This window comes from Oncorhynchus tshawytscha, linkage group LG22, assembly GCF_018296145.1.
Source record: "Oncorhynchus tshawytscha isolate Ot180627B linkage group LG22, Otsh_v2.0, whole genome shotgun sequence".
In the NCBI taxonomy this organism is placed as follows: domain Eukaryota; kingdom Metazoa; phylum Chordata; class Actinopteri; order Salmoniformes; family Salmonidae; genus Oncorhynchus; species Oncorhynchus tshawytscha.
Window position 1 is genome coordinate 41,001,770 of NC_056450.1, and position 17,500 is coordinate 41,019,269.

The 17,500-nt window shown below is 43.6% G+C and overlaps 1 protein-coding gene across 3 annotated transcripts in view; it reads left to right on the forward strand.

Annotated features, from left to right (window-relative positions):
- The window catches only part of LOC112239455 (carbonic anhydrase 6-like), a 27,148-nt gene that overhangs the window by 367 nt on the left and 9,281 nt on the right, over positions 1 to 17,500 (forward strand). For 2 of the 3 annotated variants that reach the window (XM_042304276.1, XM_042304277.1), the window contains exons 2-5: positions 495 to 674; positions 1,187 to 1,335; positions 3,172 to 3,267; positions 17,325 to 17,391. In XM_042304276.1, the coding sequence (XP_042160210.1) occupies positions 495 to 674; positions 1,187 to 1,335; positions 3,172 to 3,267; positions 17,325 to 17,391 (492 nt within the window). The remainder of the gene's footprint in view (positions 1 to 494; positions 675 to 1,186; positions 1,336 to 3,171; positions 3,268 to 17,324; positions 17,392 to 17,500) is intronic. The other variant, XM_042304278.1, reaches the window with a different exon arrangement.

The following is a 17,500-nucleotide window of genomic DNA, read 5'->3' on the forward strand; positions in this document are numbered from 1 at the left end:
TTGGAGAATATAATAACAGTGAACCGACCGAAGGTTTCTTGCAATGTGCTATTGCTGTTTAAATCAGTCGTCGTGATGACAAACAGGAACCAAACATGATGATCAGGCACTGTACGTGATTATAGCTATGGAAGATAGGTAGGTCATTAACGTAGTGTGTGTAACGTCTGTGCCTTTCAGCCTGTCATTTGGTTCATGCAGCAGAGTACTACCTCTCCTACAAACCACCGGTCAGACATGTTGTTGTTGTTGTTGTTGTTGTTGTTGTTTTGTGATTACATCAAGGTGTTGTGAAGGTATGCCTACAGAGAGAACAGTAGGACTTTATACAATATCAGTCAGTCCCCCCTTTTCTTCCCCTACTGTCTGCTTGGATTACAGTTGGACGCGTGGGCAGCCAATGAAAATATTGTGGCCAAGTTTACATTGTTGCATTCTTTGTCATCATTCGTTCTTCTAATCCACCCGCGGCATTCCGTTTGTCCCTACGTCAGAAGGGGCCCTGGACCAAGTGCACTGGGCGGAGAACTATCCTGCGTGTGGTGGTCGGAAACAGTCCCCCATTGACATCCAGAGGCAGAACGTGCGACACAACCCCCACATGATACAGCTGGAGCTCACCGGATATGATGCTCAGAAGGGTAACTTCCTCATGAAAAACAACGGACACTCAGGTAAAAAATAAATTAAAAAGTAGTGGGATGATGTCTGAAATTAAAATTAAAATTAAAAAGTAGTGGGATGATGTCTGAAATAAAAAAAAATAGTGGGATGATGTCTGAAATTAAAAAGTAGTGGGATGATGTCTGAAATAAAAAAAGTAGTGGGATGATGTCTGAAATTAAATAAATAAAATCATATTCCCAGTTTTAGTCTATACTGTTTTATTATATTGAATGAACAGTCTATACGTTTTGAAAACAATTATGGCAACAATACATCTTTAACAAATGTATCTAAATTAAGTTAGGATTTGCTTCCTTTAACAACGAGACTACTCAAAATGTGATCCTGTGTGACTCAGCGGGTAGAGCAAGGCACTTGCAAAAAGGCAAGAAATGTGTGTTTGATTCCAGCTGAGGCCACCCACGTGTATGCAATGCATGACTTGCTTTGGATAAAAAGCGTCTGCTGAATGGCTTATGTCATAATTATTTTAAAAAACGTCTTCTTGTTTTGTGTCCAGTTGAAATCGTCCTCCCTCCCAGCATGGTGATCACCAAGGGTCTCCCCGGGCACTACACGGCCGTCCAGATGCACCTCCACTGGGGCGGCTGGGACTTGGAGGAGAGCGGGGCAGAGCACACCCTGGACGGCATCAGATACATGGCAGAGGTGGGCTAGTGCTAGAGATACACCCCCCCCCCAAAAAAAAAAGACTAATGTACTGTTTCTTAAGGGTGTAAAACAACCAATAGAGGTGGGCTTGACTTGACCATAGTGGGCCTCAACAGCAGTGTTTGTGCCATCATGACACTCTTTGCCACTCCTTGTCATGCCAACATCACAAGGAGTTGACCTGATAGCACTAACAGATCTGGGACCAGTAATACTGACCGCTACCTCAACAGTGCATCTCAGTAGTACTGATCTGGGACCAGGCTACAGCTACCTCAACAGTGCATCTCAGTAGTACTGATCTGGGACCAGGCTACAGCTACCTCAACAGTGCATCTCAGTAGTACTGATCTGGGACCAGGCTACAGCTACCTCAACAGTGCACAGTGCATCTCAGGTAGTATCTCTAGTACTGATCTGGGACCAGGCTACAGCTACCTCAACAGTGCACAGTAGCATCTCAGTCAACAGTGCATCTCAGTAGTACTGATCTGGGACCAGGCTACAGCTACCTCAACAGTGCATCTCAGTAGTACTGATCTGGGACCAGGCTACATAATCACACCCTGACGTTAGAGTTCATTATTATTTCTCTATGTTTGGTTAGGTCAGGGTGTGACTCGGGTGGGAAAGTCTATGTTCTCTATTTCTATGTGTTTGGCCGAGTGTGGTTCCCAATCAGAGGCAGCTGTCTATCGTTGTCTCTGATTGGGGATCATATATAAGTTGTCATTTTCTCTTGTTTTCTGTTTGGTGTCTGTGCCTGACAGAACTGTTCGTGGTCGTCTTTTGTCTTTGTTGTTTTTTTTTAGTGTCATCAAGAAAAAGACGATGTACGCCTACCACGCTGTGCCTTGGTCCACTCTTTATTCTACAAACGAGAGCCGTTAGACTACAGCTACCTCAACAGTGCTCTTCTATTCAATGACTCATTTATTTGGTTTTGATGTTCCTGGAGGATCCTAGGGCCTGTACTAAAGTTATCCTCTTGGTTCCTGGAGGAACATGGGGCCTGTACTAAAGTTATCCTCTTGGTTCCTGGAGGAACATGGGGCCTGTACTAAAGTTATCCTCTTGGTTCCTGGAGGAACATGGGGCCTGTACTAAAGTTATCCTCTTGGTTCCTGGAGGAACATGGGGCCTGTACTAAAGTTATCCTCTTGGTTCCTGGAGGATCCTAGGGCCTGTACTAAAGTTATCCTCTTGGTTCCTGGAGGAACATGGGGCCTGTACTAAAGTTATCCTCTTGGTTCCTGGAGGAACATGGGGCCTGTACTAAAGTTATCCTCTTGGTTCCTGGAGGAACATGGGGCCTGTACTAAAGTTATCCTCTTGGTTCCTGGAGGAACATGGGGCCTGTACTAAAGTTATCCTCTTGGTTCCTAGAGGGACATGGGGCCTGTACTAAAGTTGTCGAACGTTGCCGGTCTTGGGCTGCTTTCTCACCCTCTAGCCATGACAAGTGGATCTTCTGGAGTTGTTGTATGGATAAAGTACAGATTAGTTTTTAGTCACTCGGATTTTCACAAACTGAATAATTCCTGAATAAACATTGTATATGGTGGGTTCCCTTCCGACAGGTTCAGCAATTGGAGCAACTTACAATTCTGATAAACAATGAGGTCATAGGTCAATTAGGACATGACTCATTTGTAGCCTAGTAGGCCTGTCTAAACTGGGTGTTTTGAGCAAAATGATCATTATTTGGCTAATAATGTGGGCCTCGAGAACCAAAAAAATGGGCCTGTGTGTTAGCAATGTCTGGGCAGATTTCTGGTCCCAGTTCTTCCTTGTGAACAATGTATTTGTTTTATTTGTCCTCTGTGTTTGAAGCTCCACGTTGTCCATTATAACTCTGATAAGTACAAGAGCTTTCAAGAGGCCAGCGACAAGCCGGACGGACTGGCAGTTCTAGCCTTCTTCTTCGAGGTGAGATCTGGAGATCTGAGATCTGGTTCTCCATCTTCTTCTTTTACTTCTTCTTATTATTATTATTTAGGTCCCGCTTTAAATGGCGTTCAGCTAATAAAGGCTTCATAAAGGCTTCATAAAGGCTTCATAAAGGCTTCATAATGGCTTCATAATGCCTTCATAATGCCTTCATAATGCCTTCATAATGCCTTCATAATGCCTTCATAATGCCTTCATAATGCCTTCATAATGCCTTCATAATGCCTTCATAATGCCTTCATAAAGCCTTCATAAAGCCTTCATAAAGCCTTCATAATGCCTTCATAATGCCTTCATAAAGTCTTCATAAGCACCACATAAATGTATTACAAAGCATCTATAACCGTATGTCATAAATGTGGCATAACTGTGTGACATAATCATCTATGTCGAATGTGATATACAGTTGAAGTCAGAAATTTACCTTAGCCAAATACATTTAAACTCAGTTTTTCACATTCCTGACATTTAATCCTAGTAAAAATTCCCCGTCTCAGGTCAGTTAGGATCACCACTTTATTTTAAAAATGTGAAATGTCAGAATAATAGTAGAGATTTATTTATTTCAGCTTTTACTTCTTTCATCATATTCCCAGTGGGTCAGAAGTTTACATACACTCAGTTAGTATTTAGTAGCATTTCCTCTTTATTGTTTAGTTTGGGTCAAACGTTCCAGGTAGCCTTCCACAAGCTTCCCGCAATAAGTTGGGTGAATTGTGGCCCATTCCTCCTGTCAGAGCTGGTGTAACTGAGTCAGGTTTGTAGGCCTCCTTGCTCGCACATGCTTTTTCAGTTCTGCCCACAAATGTTCTATAGGATTGAGGTACTGGCTTGAGATGTTGCTTCAATATATCCACATAATTTTCCTCCCTCATGCCATTTATTTTGAAGTGCACCAGTCCCTCCTGCATCAAAGCACCCCCACAACATGATGCTGCCACCCCCGTGCTTCAGTTGGGATGGTGTTCTTCGGCTTGCAAGCCTCCCTCTTTTTCCTCCAAACATAATGATGGTCATTATGGACAAACAGTTCCATTTTTGTTTCATCAGACCAGAGGACATTTCTCCAAAAAGTACAATCTTTGTCCCCATGTGCAGTTGCAAACCGTAGTCTGGCTTTTTATGGAGGTTTTGGAGCAGTGGCTTCTTCCTTGCTGAGCGGCCTTTCAGGTTATGTCGATGTAAGACTCGTTTTACTGTGGATATAGATACTTTTGTACCGATTTCCTCCAGCATCTTCACAAGGTCCTTTGCTGTTGTTCTGGGATTGATTTGCACTTTTCGTAGCAAAGTACTTTCATCTCTAGGAGACAGACAGCGTCTCCTTCCTGAGCGGTGTGATGGCTGCGTGGTCCCATGGTGTTTAAATCAAATCAAATGTATTTATATAGCCCTTCTTACATCAGCTGATATATCAAAGTGCTGTACAGAAACCCAGCCTAAAACCCCAAACAGCAAGCAATGCAGGTGTAGAAGCACGGTGGCTAGGAAAAACTCCCTAGAAAGGCCAAAACCTAGGAAAAAACCTAGAGAGGAACCAGGCTATGAGGGGTGGCCAGTCCTCTTCTGGCTGTGCCGGGTGGAGATTATAACAGAACATGGCCAAGATGTTCAAATGTTCATAAATGACCAGCAAGGTCAAATAATAATAATCACAGTAGTTGTCAAGGGTGCAACAAGTCAGCACCTCAAGAGTAAATGTCAGTTGGCTTTTCATAGCCGATCATTGAGAGTATCTCTACCGCTCCTGCTGTCTCTAGAGAGTTGAAAACAGCAGGTCTAGGACAGGTAGCACGTCCGGTGAACAGGTCAGGGTTCCATAGCCCTAGCCTCCCGACACAAACTACTGCAGCATAAATACTGGAGGCTGAGACAGGAGGGGTCAGGAGACACCGTTTATACTTGCGTACTATTGTTTGTACAGATGAACGTGGTACCTTCAGGCGTTTGGAAATTGCTCCCAAGGATGAACCAGACTTGTGGAGGTCTTGGCTGATTTCTTTTGATTTTCCCATGATGTCAAGCAAAGAGGCAGTGAATTTGAAGGCAGGCCTTGAAATACATCCACAGATACACCTCCAATTGACTCAAGTGATGTCAATTAGCCTAACAGAAGCTTCTAAAGCCATGACATCATTTTCTGGAATTTTCCAAGCTGTTTAAAGGCACAGTCAACTTAGTGTATGTAAACTTCTGACCCACTGGAATTGTGATACAGTGAATTATAAGTGAAATAATCTGTCTGTAAACAATTGTTGGAAAAATGACTTGTGTCATGAACAAAGTAGATGTCCTAACCGACTTGCTAAAACTATAGTTTGTTAAATTTGTGGAGTGGTTGAAAAATGAGTTTTAATGACTCCAACCTAAGTGTATGACCTTCCGACTTCAACAGTAGCATTTAGCAACAAATGTTTTTTTTAACTTTCAACCACATCTAAAATCTACAAATGAAAAATCTCAGAACAGTAATATTTTACACACAATGAAGGTACCTATAAAGCAATCACTTCTGATGGAAAAACACAAATGTGAAAAATTGGTGGCTATAGCGTTTTGGAAATAAACTCTTAATGTACACATAGGCTGACACATACTGACTTCAACTGTTTACATGTGATTTATAAAGGGGGACATGCTGTGAAAGGGAAGGCATGTTAGTCACAGGACATCTAATCTCATTCCCAGACACTTCGGCCCAAATGCGCTGAAGTTCTGGTGGACCAACTCCTCAAACTTGGGCTTCATTAGTTAGGGTTTGTTTTAAAATCACATTTTAATAAGATCAATTGTGCAAAGAGAATGGGTGGGGTTTAGCCATATCTACGACATTTGTGGCTGTGTTAACTAGTGACGACCAGGGGGATTGTTTTTGCTAGCAAAGGACATATCCTGATGACAAATACTTTACTCAGTGAGGTCACCCCCAAATAATTATATGGTCACTCCCACTATGACCAACTCTGAATGGTTGATATCCCAGGCTGATATGTGCTGTGTGTTCAATAACCTGGAGACGACGTAACACCTTGATGAAAGCCCCCAACCTACAGAAACACCTTGATGAAAGCCCCCAACCTATAGAACCACTAACCTTGATGAAAGCTCCCAACCTACAGAAACACCTTGATGAAAGCCCCCAACCTACAGAAACACTAACCTTGATGAAAGCCCCCAACCTACAGAAACACCTTGATGAAAGCCCCCAACCTATAGAAACACTAACCTTGATGAAAGCTCCCAACCTACAGAAACCCCAACCTACAGAAACACTAACCTTGATGAAAGCCCCAACCTACAGAAACACCTGAAAGCCCCCAACCTTAGAAACACTAACCTTGATGAAAGCCCCCAACCTACAGAAACACCTTGATGAAAGCCCCCAACCTACAGAAACACTAACCTTGATGAAAGCCCCCAACCTACAGAAAAACTAACCTTGATGAAAGCCCCCAACCTAATAGAAAACACCTTGATGAAAGCCCCCAACCTAAAGAAACACTAACCTTGATGAAAGCCCCCAACCTACAGAAACACTAACCTTGATGAAAGCCCCCAACCTATAGAAACACCTTGATGAAAGCCCCCCCCACAACCTAAAGAAACACTAACCTTGATGAAAGCCCCCAACCTACAGAAACACTAACCTTGATGAAAGCCCCCAACCTAAAAACCTTGATGAAAGCCCCCAACCTACAGAAACACTAACCTTGATGAAAGCCCCCAACCTACAGAAACACTAACCTTGATGAAAGCCCCCAACCTAAGAAAACCCTTGATGAAAGCCCCTCAACCTACAGAAACACTAACCTTGATGAAAGCCCCAACCTACAGAAACACTAACCTTGATGAAAGCCCCCAACCTACAGAAACACTAACCTTGATGAAAGCCCCCAACCTACAGAAACACTAACCTTGATGAAAGCCCCCAACCTACAGAAACACTAACCTTGATGAAAGCCCCCAACCTACAGAAACACTAACCTTGATGAAAGCCCCCAACCTACAGAAACACTAACCTTGATGAAAGCCCCCAACCTAAAGAAAACACCTTGATGAAAGCCCCCAACCCACATAAACACTAACCTTGATGAAAGCCCCCAACCTACAGAAACACCTTGATGAAAGCCCCCAACCTATAGAAACACTAACCTTGATGAAAGCCCCCAACCTATAGAAACACTAACCTTGATGAAAGCCCCCAACCTACAGAAACACTAACCTTGATGAAAGCCCCCAACCTACAGAAACACTAACCTTGATGAAAGCCCCCAACCTACAGAAACACTAACCTTGATGAAAGCCCCCAACCTACAGAAACACTAACCTTGATGAAAGCCCCCAACCTACAGAAACACTAACCTTGATGAAAGCCCCAACCTACAGAAACACTAACCTTGATGAAAGCCCCCAACCTACAGAAACACTAACCTTGATGAAAGCCCCCAACCTATAGGAACACCTTGATGAAAGCCCCCAACCTACAGAAACACTAACCTTGATGAAAGCCCCCAACCTACAGAAACACTAACCTTGATGAAAGCCCCAACCTATAGAAACACCTTGATGAAAGCCCCCAACCTAAAGAAACACTAACCTTGATGAAAGCCCCCAACCTACAGAAACTAACCTTGATGAAACAAAGTAACCTTGATGAAAGCCCCCAACCTACAGAAACACTAACCTTGATGAAAGCCCCCAACCTACAGAAACACTAACCTTGATGAAAGCCCCCAACCTACAGAAACACTAACCTTGATGAAAGCCCCCAACCTACAGAAACACTAACCTTGATGAAAGCCCCCAACCTACAGAAACACCTTGATGAAAGCCCCCAACCTAAAGAAACACCTTGATGAAAGCCCCCAACCCACATAAACACTAACCTTGATGAAAGCCCCCAACCTACAGAAACACCTTGATGAAAGCCCCCAACCTATAGAAACACTAACCTTGATGAAAGCCCCCAACCTATAGAAACACTAACCTTGATGAAAGCCCCCAACCTACAGAAACACTAACCTTGATGAAAGCCCCCAACCTACAGAAACACCTTGATGAAAGCCCCCAACCTAAAGAAACACTAACCTTGATGAAAGCCCCCAACCTACAGAAACACTAACCTTGATGAAAGCCCCCAACCTAAAGAAACACTAACCTTGATGAAAGCCCCCAACCTACAGAAACACTAACCTTGATGAAAGCCCCCAACCTACAGAAACACTAACCTTGATGAAAGCCCCAACCTACAGAAACACTAACCTTGATGAAAGCCCCCAACCTACAGAAACACTAACCTTGATGAAAGCCCCCAACCTACAGAAACACTAACCTTGATGAAAGCCCCCAACCTAAAGAAACACCTTGATGAAAGCCCCCAACCTACAGAAACACCTTGATGAAAGCCCCCAACCTATAGAAACACTAACCTTGATGAAAGCCCCCAACCTATAGAAACACTAACCTTGATGAAAGCCCCCAACTTACAGAAACACTAACCTTGATGAAAGCCCCCAACCTACAGAAACACTAACCTTGATGAAAGCCCCCAACCTACAGAAACACTAACCTTGATGAAAGCCCCCAACCTACAGAAACACTAACCTTGATGAAAGCCCCCAACCTACAGAAACACTAACCTTGATGAAAGCCCCCAACCTACAGAAACACTAACCTTGATGAAAGCCCCCAACCTACAGAAACACTAACCTTGATGAAAGCCCCCGACACCATCTGGATAAGGACATTTCTGTGCTGAGCCAGAAATAATCTAAATGGGGAGATGGGAAACTCCATTCCATTCGTTTTATTATAATCCTCTTTAATTTAACAAATCTCATGACGCGACTATGAGACGTGGCTGTATCTAGGGGGATTTTTTAAATTTAGCTGACCCTGCTAGCTAGCTAAAGAAATTTAGCTAGTTAGCTAGCAATTGATGTGAAGTCCCCAAAATTATTTGAAATAATGATTGAGGTAGCCACTAAATTGCAATAAATAAAGGTTAATTTACAAAAAATGTTGCTGCCCAGTGGAACCACAGTGGGCATTTGATGTTTTAACTCATCGCATGTGCGACGCTAACCAAACAACGGTGCAGGGCACACTGAATTAAAGGGCAACTACACTCAAAAATCTAAGTCTGTTTGATTTTTTTTCTCCCAGAACTCAAAAGTCGTCTTCTGATCTGGTTTAGTGCTGTGAACACAGAACATTTAATTCAGCTGTTTTTCCATTTAAAAAAGTGTGAAAAACAGGGGGAAAACAATAATTTGGGGGGAAAATCCAAAAACTGGAAAAACAAAATAGAGAACTGAATTTGTGAAAAATACAGAATTCGGCAAAAGAATATACACACATTTTAAAAGACCTTCGAACATTTTTGCTGTGCATGACTCCAATTAGAGTGTCATCCTACAGCACAGTATTTTGGGGGAAAGTTGAAGTCAGGTCCAATATTGGCTCTGCCTCCAAGAGGGAAAGAGGTTGGGCCATCCTAGAGAGAAACCCAGAGAGGAACCAGGCTCTGAGGGGTGGCCAGTCCTTCATACTTACATAAAAACGGTGTTGGTTACCTTCAGACGAGTCCTGTGACAGAGACAGACCATTGTGTTTGTGAGAGTCTCCCCTTTCCATAGCATGGTCATAACAGATCCAACCGTTTGGATGCTACAGACGTTTTCGTGAGAAGACTCCTTTTCTGTGATGTCTCCCAGTCTGACATACATCGCTCTAGTTCTGCCACCTTTCACCGCAGACGAGGAAGTGTTACTTAAGCAGATGCAGGGGATTGAGACTCATCCAATGCAAAAGACAGATATCTCAAGCTTGAACTGATGGATTTTGATGGGGGTTTTTATCTCTCCTGTAGTCACGTTGCCAGTCTTTATCTCTCCTGTAGTCACGTTGCCAGTCTGTCTATCTCTCCTGTAGTCATGTTGTTTATCTCTCCTGTAGTCACGTTGCCAGTCTGTCTATCTCTCCTGTAGTCATGTTGTTTATCTCTCCTGTAGTCACGTTGCCAGTCTTTATCTCTCCTGTAGCCACGTTGCCAGTCTGTTTATCTCTCCTGTAGTCATGTTGTTTATCTCTCCTGTAGTCACGTTGCCAGTCTGTTTATCTCTCCTGTAGTCATGTTTATCTCTCCTGTAGTCATGTTGCCAGTCTGTTTATCTCTCCTGTAGCCACGTTGCCAGTCTGTTTATCTCTCCTGTAGTCATGTTGTTTATCTCTCCTGTAGACATGTTGCCAGTCTGTTTATCTCTCCTGTAGCCATGTTGCCAGTCTGTTTATCTCTCCTGTAGTCATGTTGTTTATCTCTCCTGTAGACATGCTGCCAGTCTGTTTATCTCTCCTGTAGCCATGTTGCCAGTCTGTTTATCTCTCCTGTAGTCATGTTGCCAGTCTGTTTATCTCTCATGTAGTCATGTTGCCAGTGTTTATCTCTCCTGTAGACACGTTGCCAGTCTGTTTATCTCTCCTGTAGTCACGTTGCCAGTCTGTTTATCTCTCCTGTAGTCACGTTGCCAGTCTGTTTATCTCTCCTGTAGACACGTTGCCAGTCTGTTTATCTCTCCTGTAGTCATGTTGCAAGTCTGTCTATCTCTCCTGTAGTCATGTTGTTTATCTCTCCTGTAGTCACGTTGCCAGTCTGTTTATCTCTCTTGTAGTCATGTTTATCTCTCCTGTAGTCATGTTGCCAGTCTGTTTATCTCTCCTGTAGCCACGTTGCCAGTCTGTTTATCTCTCCTGTAGTCATGTTGTTTATCTCTCCTGTAGACATGTTGCCAGTCTGTTTATCTCTCCTGTAGCCATGTTGCCAGTCTGTTTATCTCTCCTGTAGTCATGTTGTTTATCTCTCCTGTAGACATGCTGCCAGTCTGTTTATCTCTCCTGTAGCCATGTTGCCAGTCTGTTTATCTCTCCTGTAGTCATGTTGCCAGTCTGTTTATCTCTCATGTAGTCATGTTGCCAGTGTTTATCTCTCCTGTAGACATGTTGCCAGTCTGTTTATCTCTCCTGTAGTCACGTTGCCAGTCTGTTTATCTCTCCTGTAGTCACGTTGCCAGTCTGTTTATCTCTCCTGTAGACACGTTGCCAGTCTGTTTATCTCTCCTGTAGTCATGTTGCAAGTCTGTCTATCTCTCCTGTAGTCATGTTGTTTATCTCTCCTGTAGTCACGTTGCCAGTCTGTTTATCTCTCTTGTAGTCATGTTTATCTCTCCTGTAGTCACGTTGCCAGTTTTTATCTCTCCTGTAGCCACGTTGCCAGTCTGTTTATCTCTCCTGTAGTCATGTTGTTTATCTCTCCTGTAGTCATGTTGCCAGTCTGTTTATCTCTCCTGTAGCCACGTTGCCAGTCTGTTTATCTCTCCTGTAGTCATGTTGTTTATCTCTCCTGTAGACATGTTGCCAGTCTGTTTATCTCTCCTGTAGTCATGTTGCCAGTCTGTTTATCTCTCCTGTAGCCATGTTGCCAGTCTGTTTATCTCTCCTGTAGTCATGTTGCCAGTCTGTTTATCTCTCCTGTAGTCATGTTGCCAGTCTGTTTATCTCTCCTGTAGTCACGTTGCCAGTCTGTTTATCTCTCCTGTAGTCACGTTGCCAGTCTGTTTATCTCTCTTGTAGTCATGTTTATCTCTCCTGTAGTCACGTTGCCAGTTTTTATCTCTCCTGTAGCCACGTTGCCAGTCTGTTTATCTCTCCTGTAGTCATGTTGTTTATCTCTCCTGTAGTCATGTTGCCAGTCTGTTTATCTCTCCTGTAGCCACGTTGCCAGTCTGTTTATCTCTCCTGTAGTCATGTTGTTTATCTCTCCTGTAGACATGTTGCCAGTCTGTTTATCTCTCCTGTAGTCATGTTGCCAGTCTGTTTATCTCTCCTGTAGCCATGTTGCCAGTCTGTTTATCTCTCCTGTAGTCATGTTGCCAGTCTGTTTATCTCTCCTGTAGTCATGTTGCCAGTGTTTATCTCTCCTGTAGACATGTTGCCAGTCTGTTTATCTCTCCTGTAGTCACGTTGCCAGTCTGTTTATCTCTCCTGTAGTCACGTTGCCAGTCTGTTTATCTCTCCTGTAGACACGTTGCCAGTCTGTTTATCTCTCCTGTAGTCACGTTGCAAGTCTGTTTATCTCTCCTGTAGACATGTTGCCAGTCTGTTTATCTCTTCTGTAGTCACGTTGCCAGTCTGTTTATCTCTCCTGTAGCCACGTTGCCAGTCTGTTTATCTCTCCTGTAGTCATGTTGTTTATCTCTCCTGTAGACATGTTGCCAGTCTGTTTATCTCTCCTGTAGTCATGTTGCCAGTCTGTTTATCTCTCCTGTAGCCATGTTGCCAGTCTGTTTATCTCTCCTGTAGTCATGTTGCCAGTCTGTTTATCTCTCCTGTAGTCATGTTGCCAGTGTTTATCTCTCCTGTAGACATGTTGCCAGTCTGTTTATCTCTCCTGTAGTCACGTTGCCAGTCTTTATCTCTCCTGTAGCCACGTTGCCAGTCTGTTTATCTCTCCTGTAGTCATGTTGTTTATCTCTCCTGTAGTCACGTTGCCAGTCTGTTTATCTCTCCTGTAGTCATGTTTATCTCTCCTGTAGTCATGTTGCCAGTCTGTTTATCTCACCTGTAGCCACGTTGCCAGTCTGTTTATCTCTCCTGTAGTCATGTTGTTTATCTCTCCTGTAGACATGTTGCCAGTCTGTTTATCTCTCCTGTAGCCATGTTGCCAGTCTGTTTATCTCTCCTGTAGTCATGTTGCCAGTCTGTTTATCTCTCATGTAGTCATGTTGCCAGTGTTTATCTCTCCTGTAGACATGTTGCCAGTCTGTTTATCTCTCCTGTAGTCACGTTGCCAGTCTGTTTATCTCTCCTGTAGTCACGTTGCCAGTCTGTTTATCTCTCCTGTAGTCATGTTGCAAGTCTGTCTATCTCTCCTGTAGTCATGTTGTTTATCTCTCCTGTAGTCACGTTGCCAGTCTGTTTATCTCTCTTGTAGTCATGTTTATCTCTCCTGTAGTCACGTTGCCAGTTTTTATCTCTCCTGTAGCCACGTTGCCAGTCTGTTTATCTCTCCTGTAGTCATGTTGTTTATCTCTCCTGTAGTCATGTTGCCAGTCTGTTTATCTCTCCTGTAGCCACGTTGCCAGTCTGTTTATCTCTCCTGTAGTCATGTTGTTTATCTCTCCTGTAGACATGTTGCCAGTCTGTTTATCTCTCCTGTAGTCATGTTGCCAGTCTGTTTATCTCTCCTGTAGCCATGTTGCCAGTCTGTTTATCTCTCCTGTAGTCATGTTGCCAGTCTGTTTATCTCTCCTGTAGTCATGTTGCCAGTGTTTATCTCTCCTGTAGACATGTTGCCAGTCTGTTTATCTCTCCTGTAGTCACGTTGCCAGTCTGTTTATCTCTCCTGTAGTCACGTTGCCAGTCTGTTTATCTCTCTTGTAGTCTGTTTATCTCTCCTGTAGTCACGTTGCCAGTCTGTTTATCTCTCCTGTAGTCACGTTGCCAGTCTGTTTATCTCTCCTGTAGACACGTTGCCAGTCTGTTTATCTCTCCTGTAGTCATGTTGCAAGTCTGTCTATCTCTCCTGTAGTCATGTTGTTTATCTCTCCTGTAGTCACGTTGCCAGTCTGTTTATCTCTCTTGTAGTCATGTTTATCTCTCCTGTAGTCACGTTGCCAGTTTTTATCTCTCCTGTAGCCACGTTGCCAGTCTGTTTATCTCTCCTGTAGTCATGTTGTTTATCTCTCCTGTAGTCATGTTGCCAGTCTGTTTATCTCTCCTGTAGCCACGTTGCCAGTCTGTTTATCTCTCCTGTAGTCATGTTGTTTATCTCTCCTGTAGACATGTTGCCAGTCTGTTTATCTCTCCTGTAGTCATGTTGCCAGTCTGTTTATCTCTCCTGTAGCCATGTTGCCAGTCTGTTTATCTCTCCTGTAGTCATGTTGCCAGTCTGTTTATCTCTCCTGTAGTCATGTTGCCAGTCTGTTTATCTCTCCTGTAGACACGTTGCCAGTCTGTTTATCTCTCCTGTAGTCACGTTGCCAGTCTGTTTATCTCTCCTGTAGACACGTTGCCAGTCTGTTTATCTCTCCTGTAGTCACGTTGCAAGTCTGTTTATCTCTCCTGTAGACATGTTGCCAGTCTGTTTATCTCTTCTGTAGTCACGTTGCCAGTCTGTTTATCTCTCCTGTAGCCACGTTGCCAGTCTGTTTATCTCTCCTGTAGTCATGTTGTTTATCTCTCCTGTAGACATGTTGCCAGTCTGTTTATCTCTCCTGTAGTCATGTTGCCAGTCTGTTTATCTCTCCTGTAGCCATGTTGCCAGTCTGTTTATCTCTCCTGTAGTCACGTTGCCAGTCTGTTTATCTCTCCTGTAGACACGTTGCCAGTCTGTTTATCTCTCCTGTAGTCACGTTGCAAGTCTGTTTATCTCTCCTGTAGACATGTTGCCAGTCTGTTTATCTCTTCTGTAGTCACGTTGCCAGTCTGTTTATCTCTCCTGTAGCCACGTTGCCAGTCTGTTTATCTCTCCTGTAGTCATGTTGTTTATCTCTCCTGTAGACATGTTGCCAGTCTGTTTATCTCTCCTGTAGTCATGTTGCCAGTCTGTTTATCTCTCCTGTAGCCATGTTGCCAGTCTGTTTTTCTCTCCTGTAGTCATGTTGCCAGTCTGTTTATCTCTCCTGTAGTCATGTTGCCAGTGTTTATCTCTCCTGTAGACATGTTGCCAGTCTGTTTATCTCTCCTGTAGTCATGTTGCCAGTCTGTTTATCTCTCCTGTAGTCACGTTGCCAGTCTGTTTATCTCTCCTGTAGACACGTTGCCAGTCTGTTTATCTCTCCTGTAGCCACGTTGCCAGTCTGTTTATCTCTCCTGTAGTCATGTTGTTTATCTCTCCTGTAGACATGTTGCCAGTCTGTTTATCTCTCCTGTAGTCATGTTGCCAGTCTGTTTATCTCTCCTGTAGTCATGTTGCCAGTGTTTATCTCTCCTGTAGACATGTTGCCAGTCTGTTTATCTCTCCTGTAGTCACGTTGCCAGTCTGTTTATCTCTCCTGTAGTCACGTTGCCAGTCTGTTTATCTCTCCTGTAGACACGTTGCCAGTCTGTTTATCTCTCCTGTAGTCACGTTGCCAGTGTTTATCTCTCCTGTAGACATGTTGCCAGTCTGTTTATCTCTTCTGTAGTCACGTTGCCAGTCTGTTTATCTCTCCTGTAGTCATGTTGCCAGTCTGTTTATCTCTCCTGTAGCCACGTTGCCAGTCTGTTTATCTCTCCTGTAGTCATGTTGTTTATCTCTCCTGTAGACATGTTGCCAGTCTGTTTATCTCTCCTGTAGTCATGTTGCCAGTCTGTTTATCTCTCCTGTAGTCATGTTGCCAGTGTATCTCTCCTGTAGACATGTTGCCAGTCTGTTTATCTCTCCTGTAGTCACGTTGCCAGTCTGTTTATCTCTCCTGTAGACACGTTGCCAGTCTGTTTATCTCTCCTGTAGTCACGTTGCCAGTCTGTTTATCTCTCCTGTAGTCACGTTGCCAGTCTGTTTATCTCTCCTGTAGACACGTTGCCAGTCTGTTTATCTCTCCTGTAGTCACGTTGCCAGTCTGTTTATCTCTCCTGTAGACACGTTGCCAGTCTGTTTATCTCTCCTGTAGACATGTTGCCAGTCTGTTTATCTCTCCTGTAGTCACGTTGCCAGTCTGTTTATCTCTCCTGTAGTCACGTTGCCAGTCTGTTTATCTCTCCTGTAGACACGTTGCCAGTCTGTTTATCTCTCCTGTAGTCACGTTGCCAGTCTGTTTATCTCTCCTGTAGACACGTTGCCAGTCTGTTTATCTCTCCTGTAGACATGTTGCCAGTCTGTTTATCTCTCCTGTAGTCACGTTGCCAGTCTGTTTATCTCTCCTGTAGTCATGTTGCCAGTCTGTTTATCTCTCCTGTAGTCATGTTGTTTATCTCTCCTGTAGCCACGTTGCCAGTCTGTTTATCTCTCCTGTAGTCACGTTGCCAGTCTGTTTATCTCTCCTGTAGACACGTTGCCAGTCTGTTTATCTCTCCTGTAGACACGTTGCCAGTCTGTTTATCTCTCCTGTAGTCACGTTGCCAGTCTGTTTATCTCTCCTGTAGACACGTTGTCAGTCTGTTTATCTCTCCTGTAGACACGTTGCCAGTCTGTTTATCCCTCCTGTAGTCACGTTGCCAGTCTGTTTATCTCTCCTGTAGACACGTTGCCAGTCTGTTTATCTCTCCTGTAGACACGTTGCCAGTCTGTTTATCTCTCCTGTAGACACGTTGCCAGTCTGTTTATCTCTCCTGTAGTCACGTTGCCAGTCTGTTTATCTCTCCTGTAGACACGTTGTCAGTCTGTTTATCTCTCCTGTAGACACGTTGCCAGTCTGTTTATCTCTCCTGTAGACATGTTGCCAGTCTGTTTATCTCTCCTGTAGTCACGTTGCCAGTCTGTTTATCTCTCCTGTAGTCATGTTGCCAGTCTGTTTATCTCTCCTGTAGTCATGTTGTTTATCTCTCCTGTAGCCATGTTGCCAGTCTGTTTATCTCTCCTGTAGTCATGTTGTTTCTCTCCTGTAGACATGTTGCCAGTCTGTTTATCTCTCCTGTAGTCATGTTTATCTCTCCTGTAGCCACGTTGCTAGTCTGTTTATCTCCTGTAGTCATGTTGTTTATCTCTCCTGTAGCCATGTTGCCATCTTGCCTCTGCTTTAGCCAATGTGTGGTTGTTTTCTAGTTTTGTTCTGCCAAGAAGTTTTAGCAGTTAGCTTGATCGACACGTAGCCTAGCACGAACCATCCTGAACTCTCCCAACACGAATACAGAATGTGAGAACGACATCAGGATGGTTCGTAGGAGGCTAATCGACACCAACTACAGCAATTTCATCAACAACCTAACAAATTCTCTCATGTGTCCTCGTTGCCAGTCAGGCATGTTTCTGCTTCTTAGCCAATGTGTGTCAAGGACAACATGATGTAGCCTAGCAATACAGAATCCATCACATTCCTGTTTGTGTATTTCCGTTATAGGATGGACATTTTGAGAACACCTACTACAGCGATTTCATCAACAACCTGGAAAAAGTGAAGTACACAGGTGATTTGGGTTTTCTTTCGAATATTACTGAATCTATCTACATTAATAACATTAGTTTTGAATGTATATACAGTACCAGTCAAAAGTTTGGACACACCTACTAATTTCT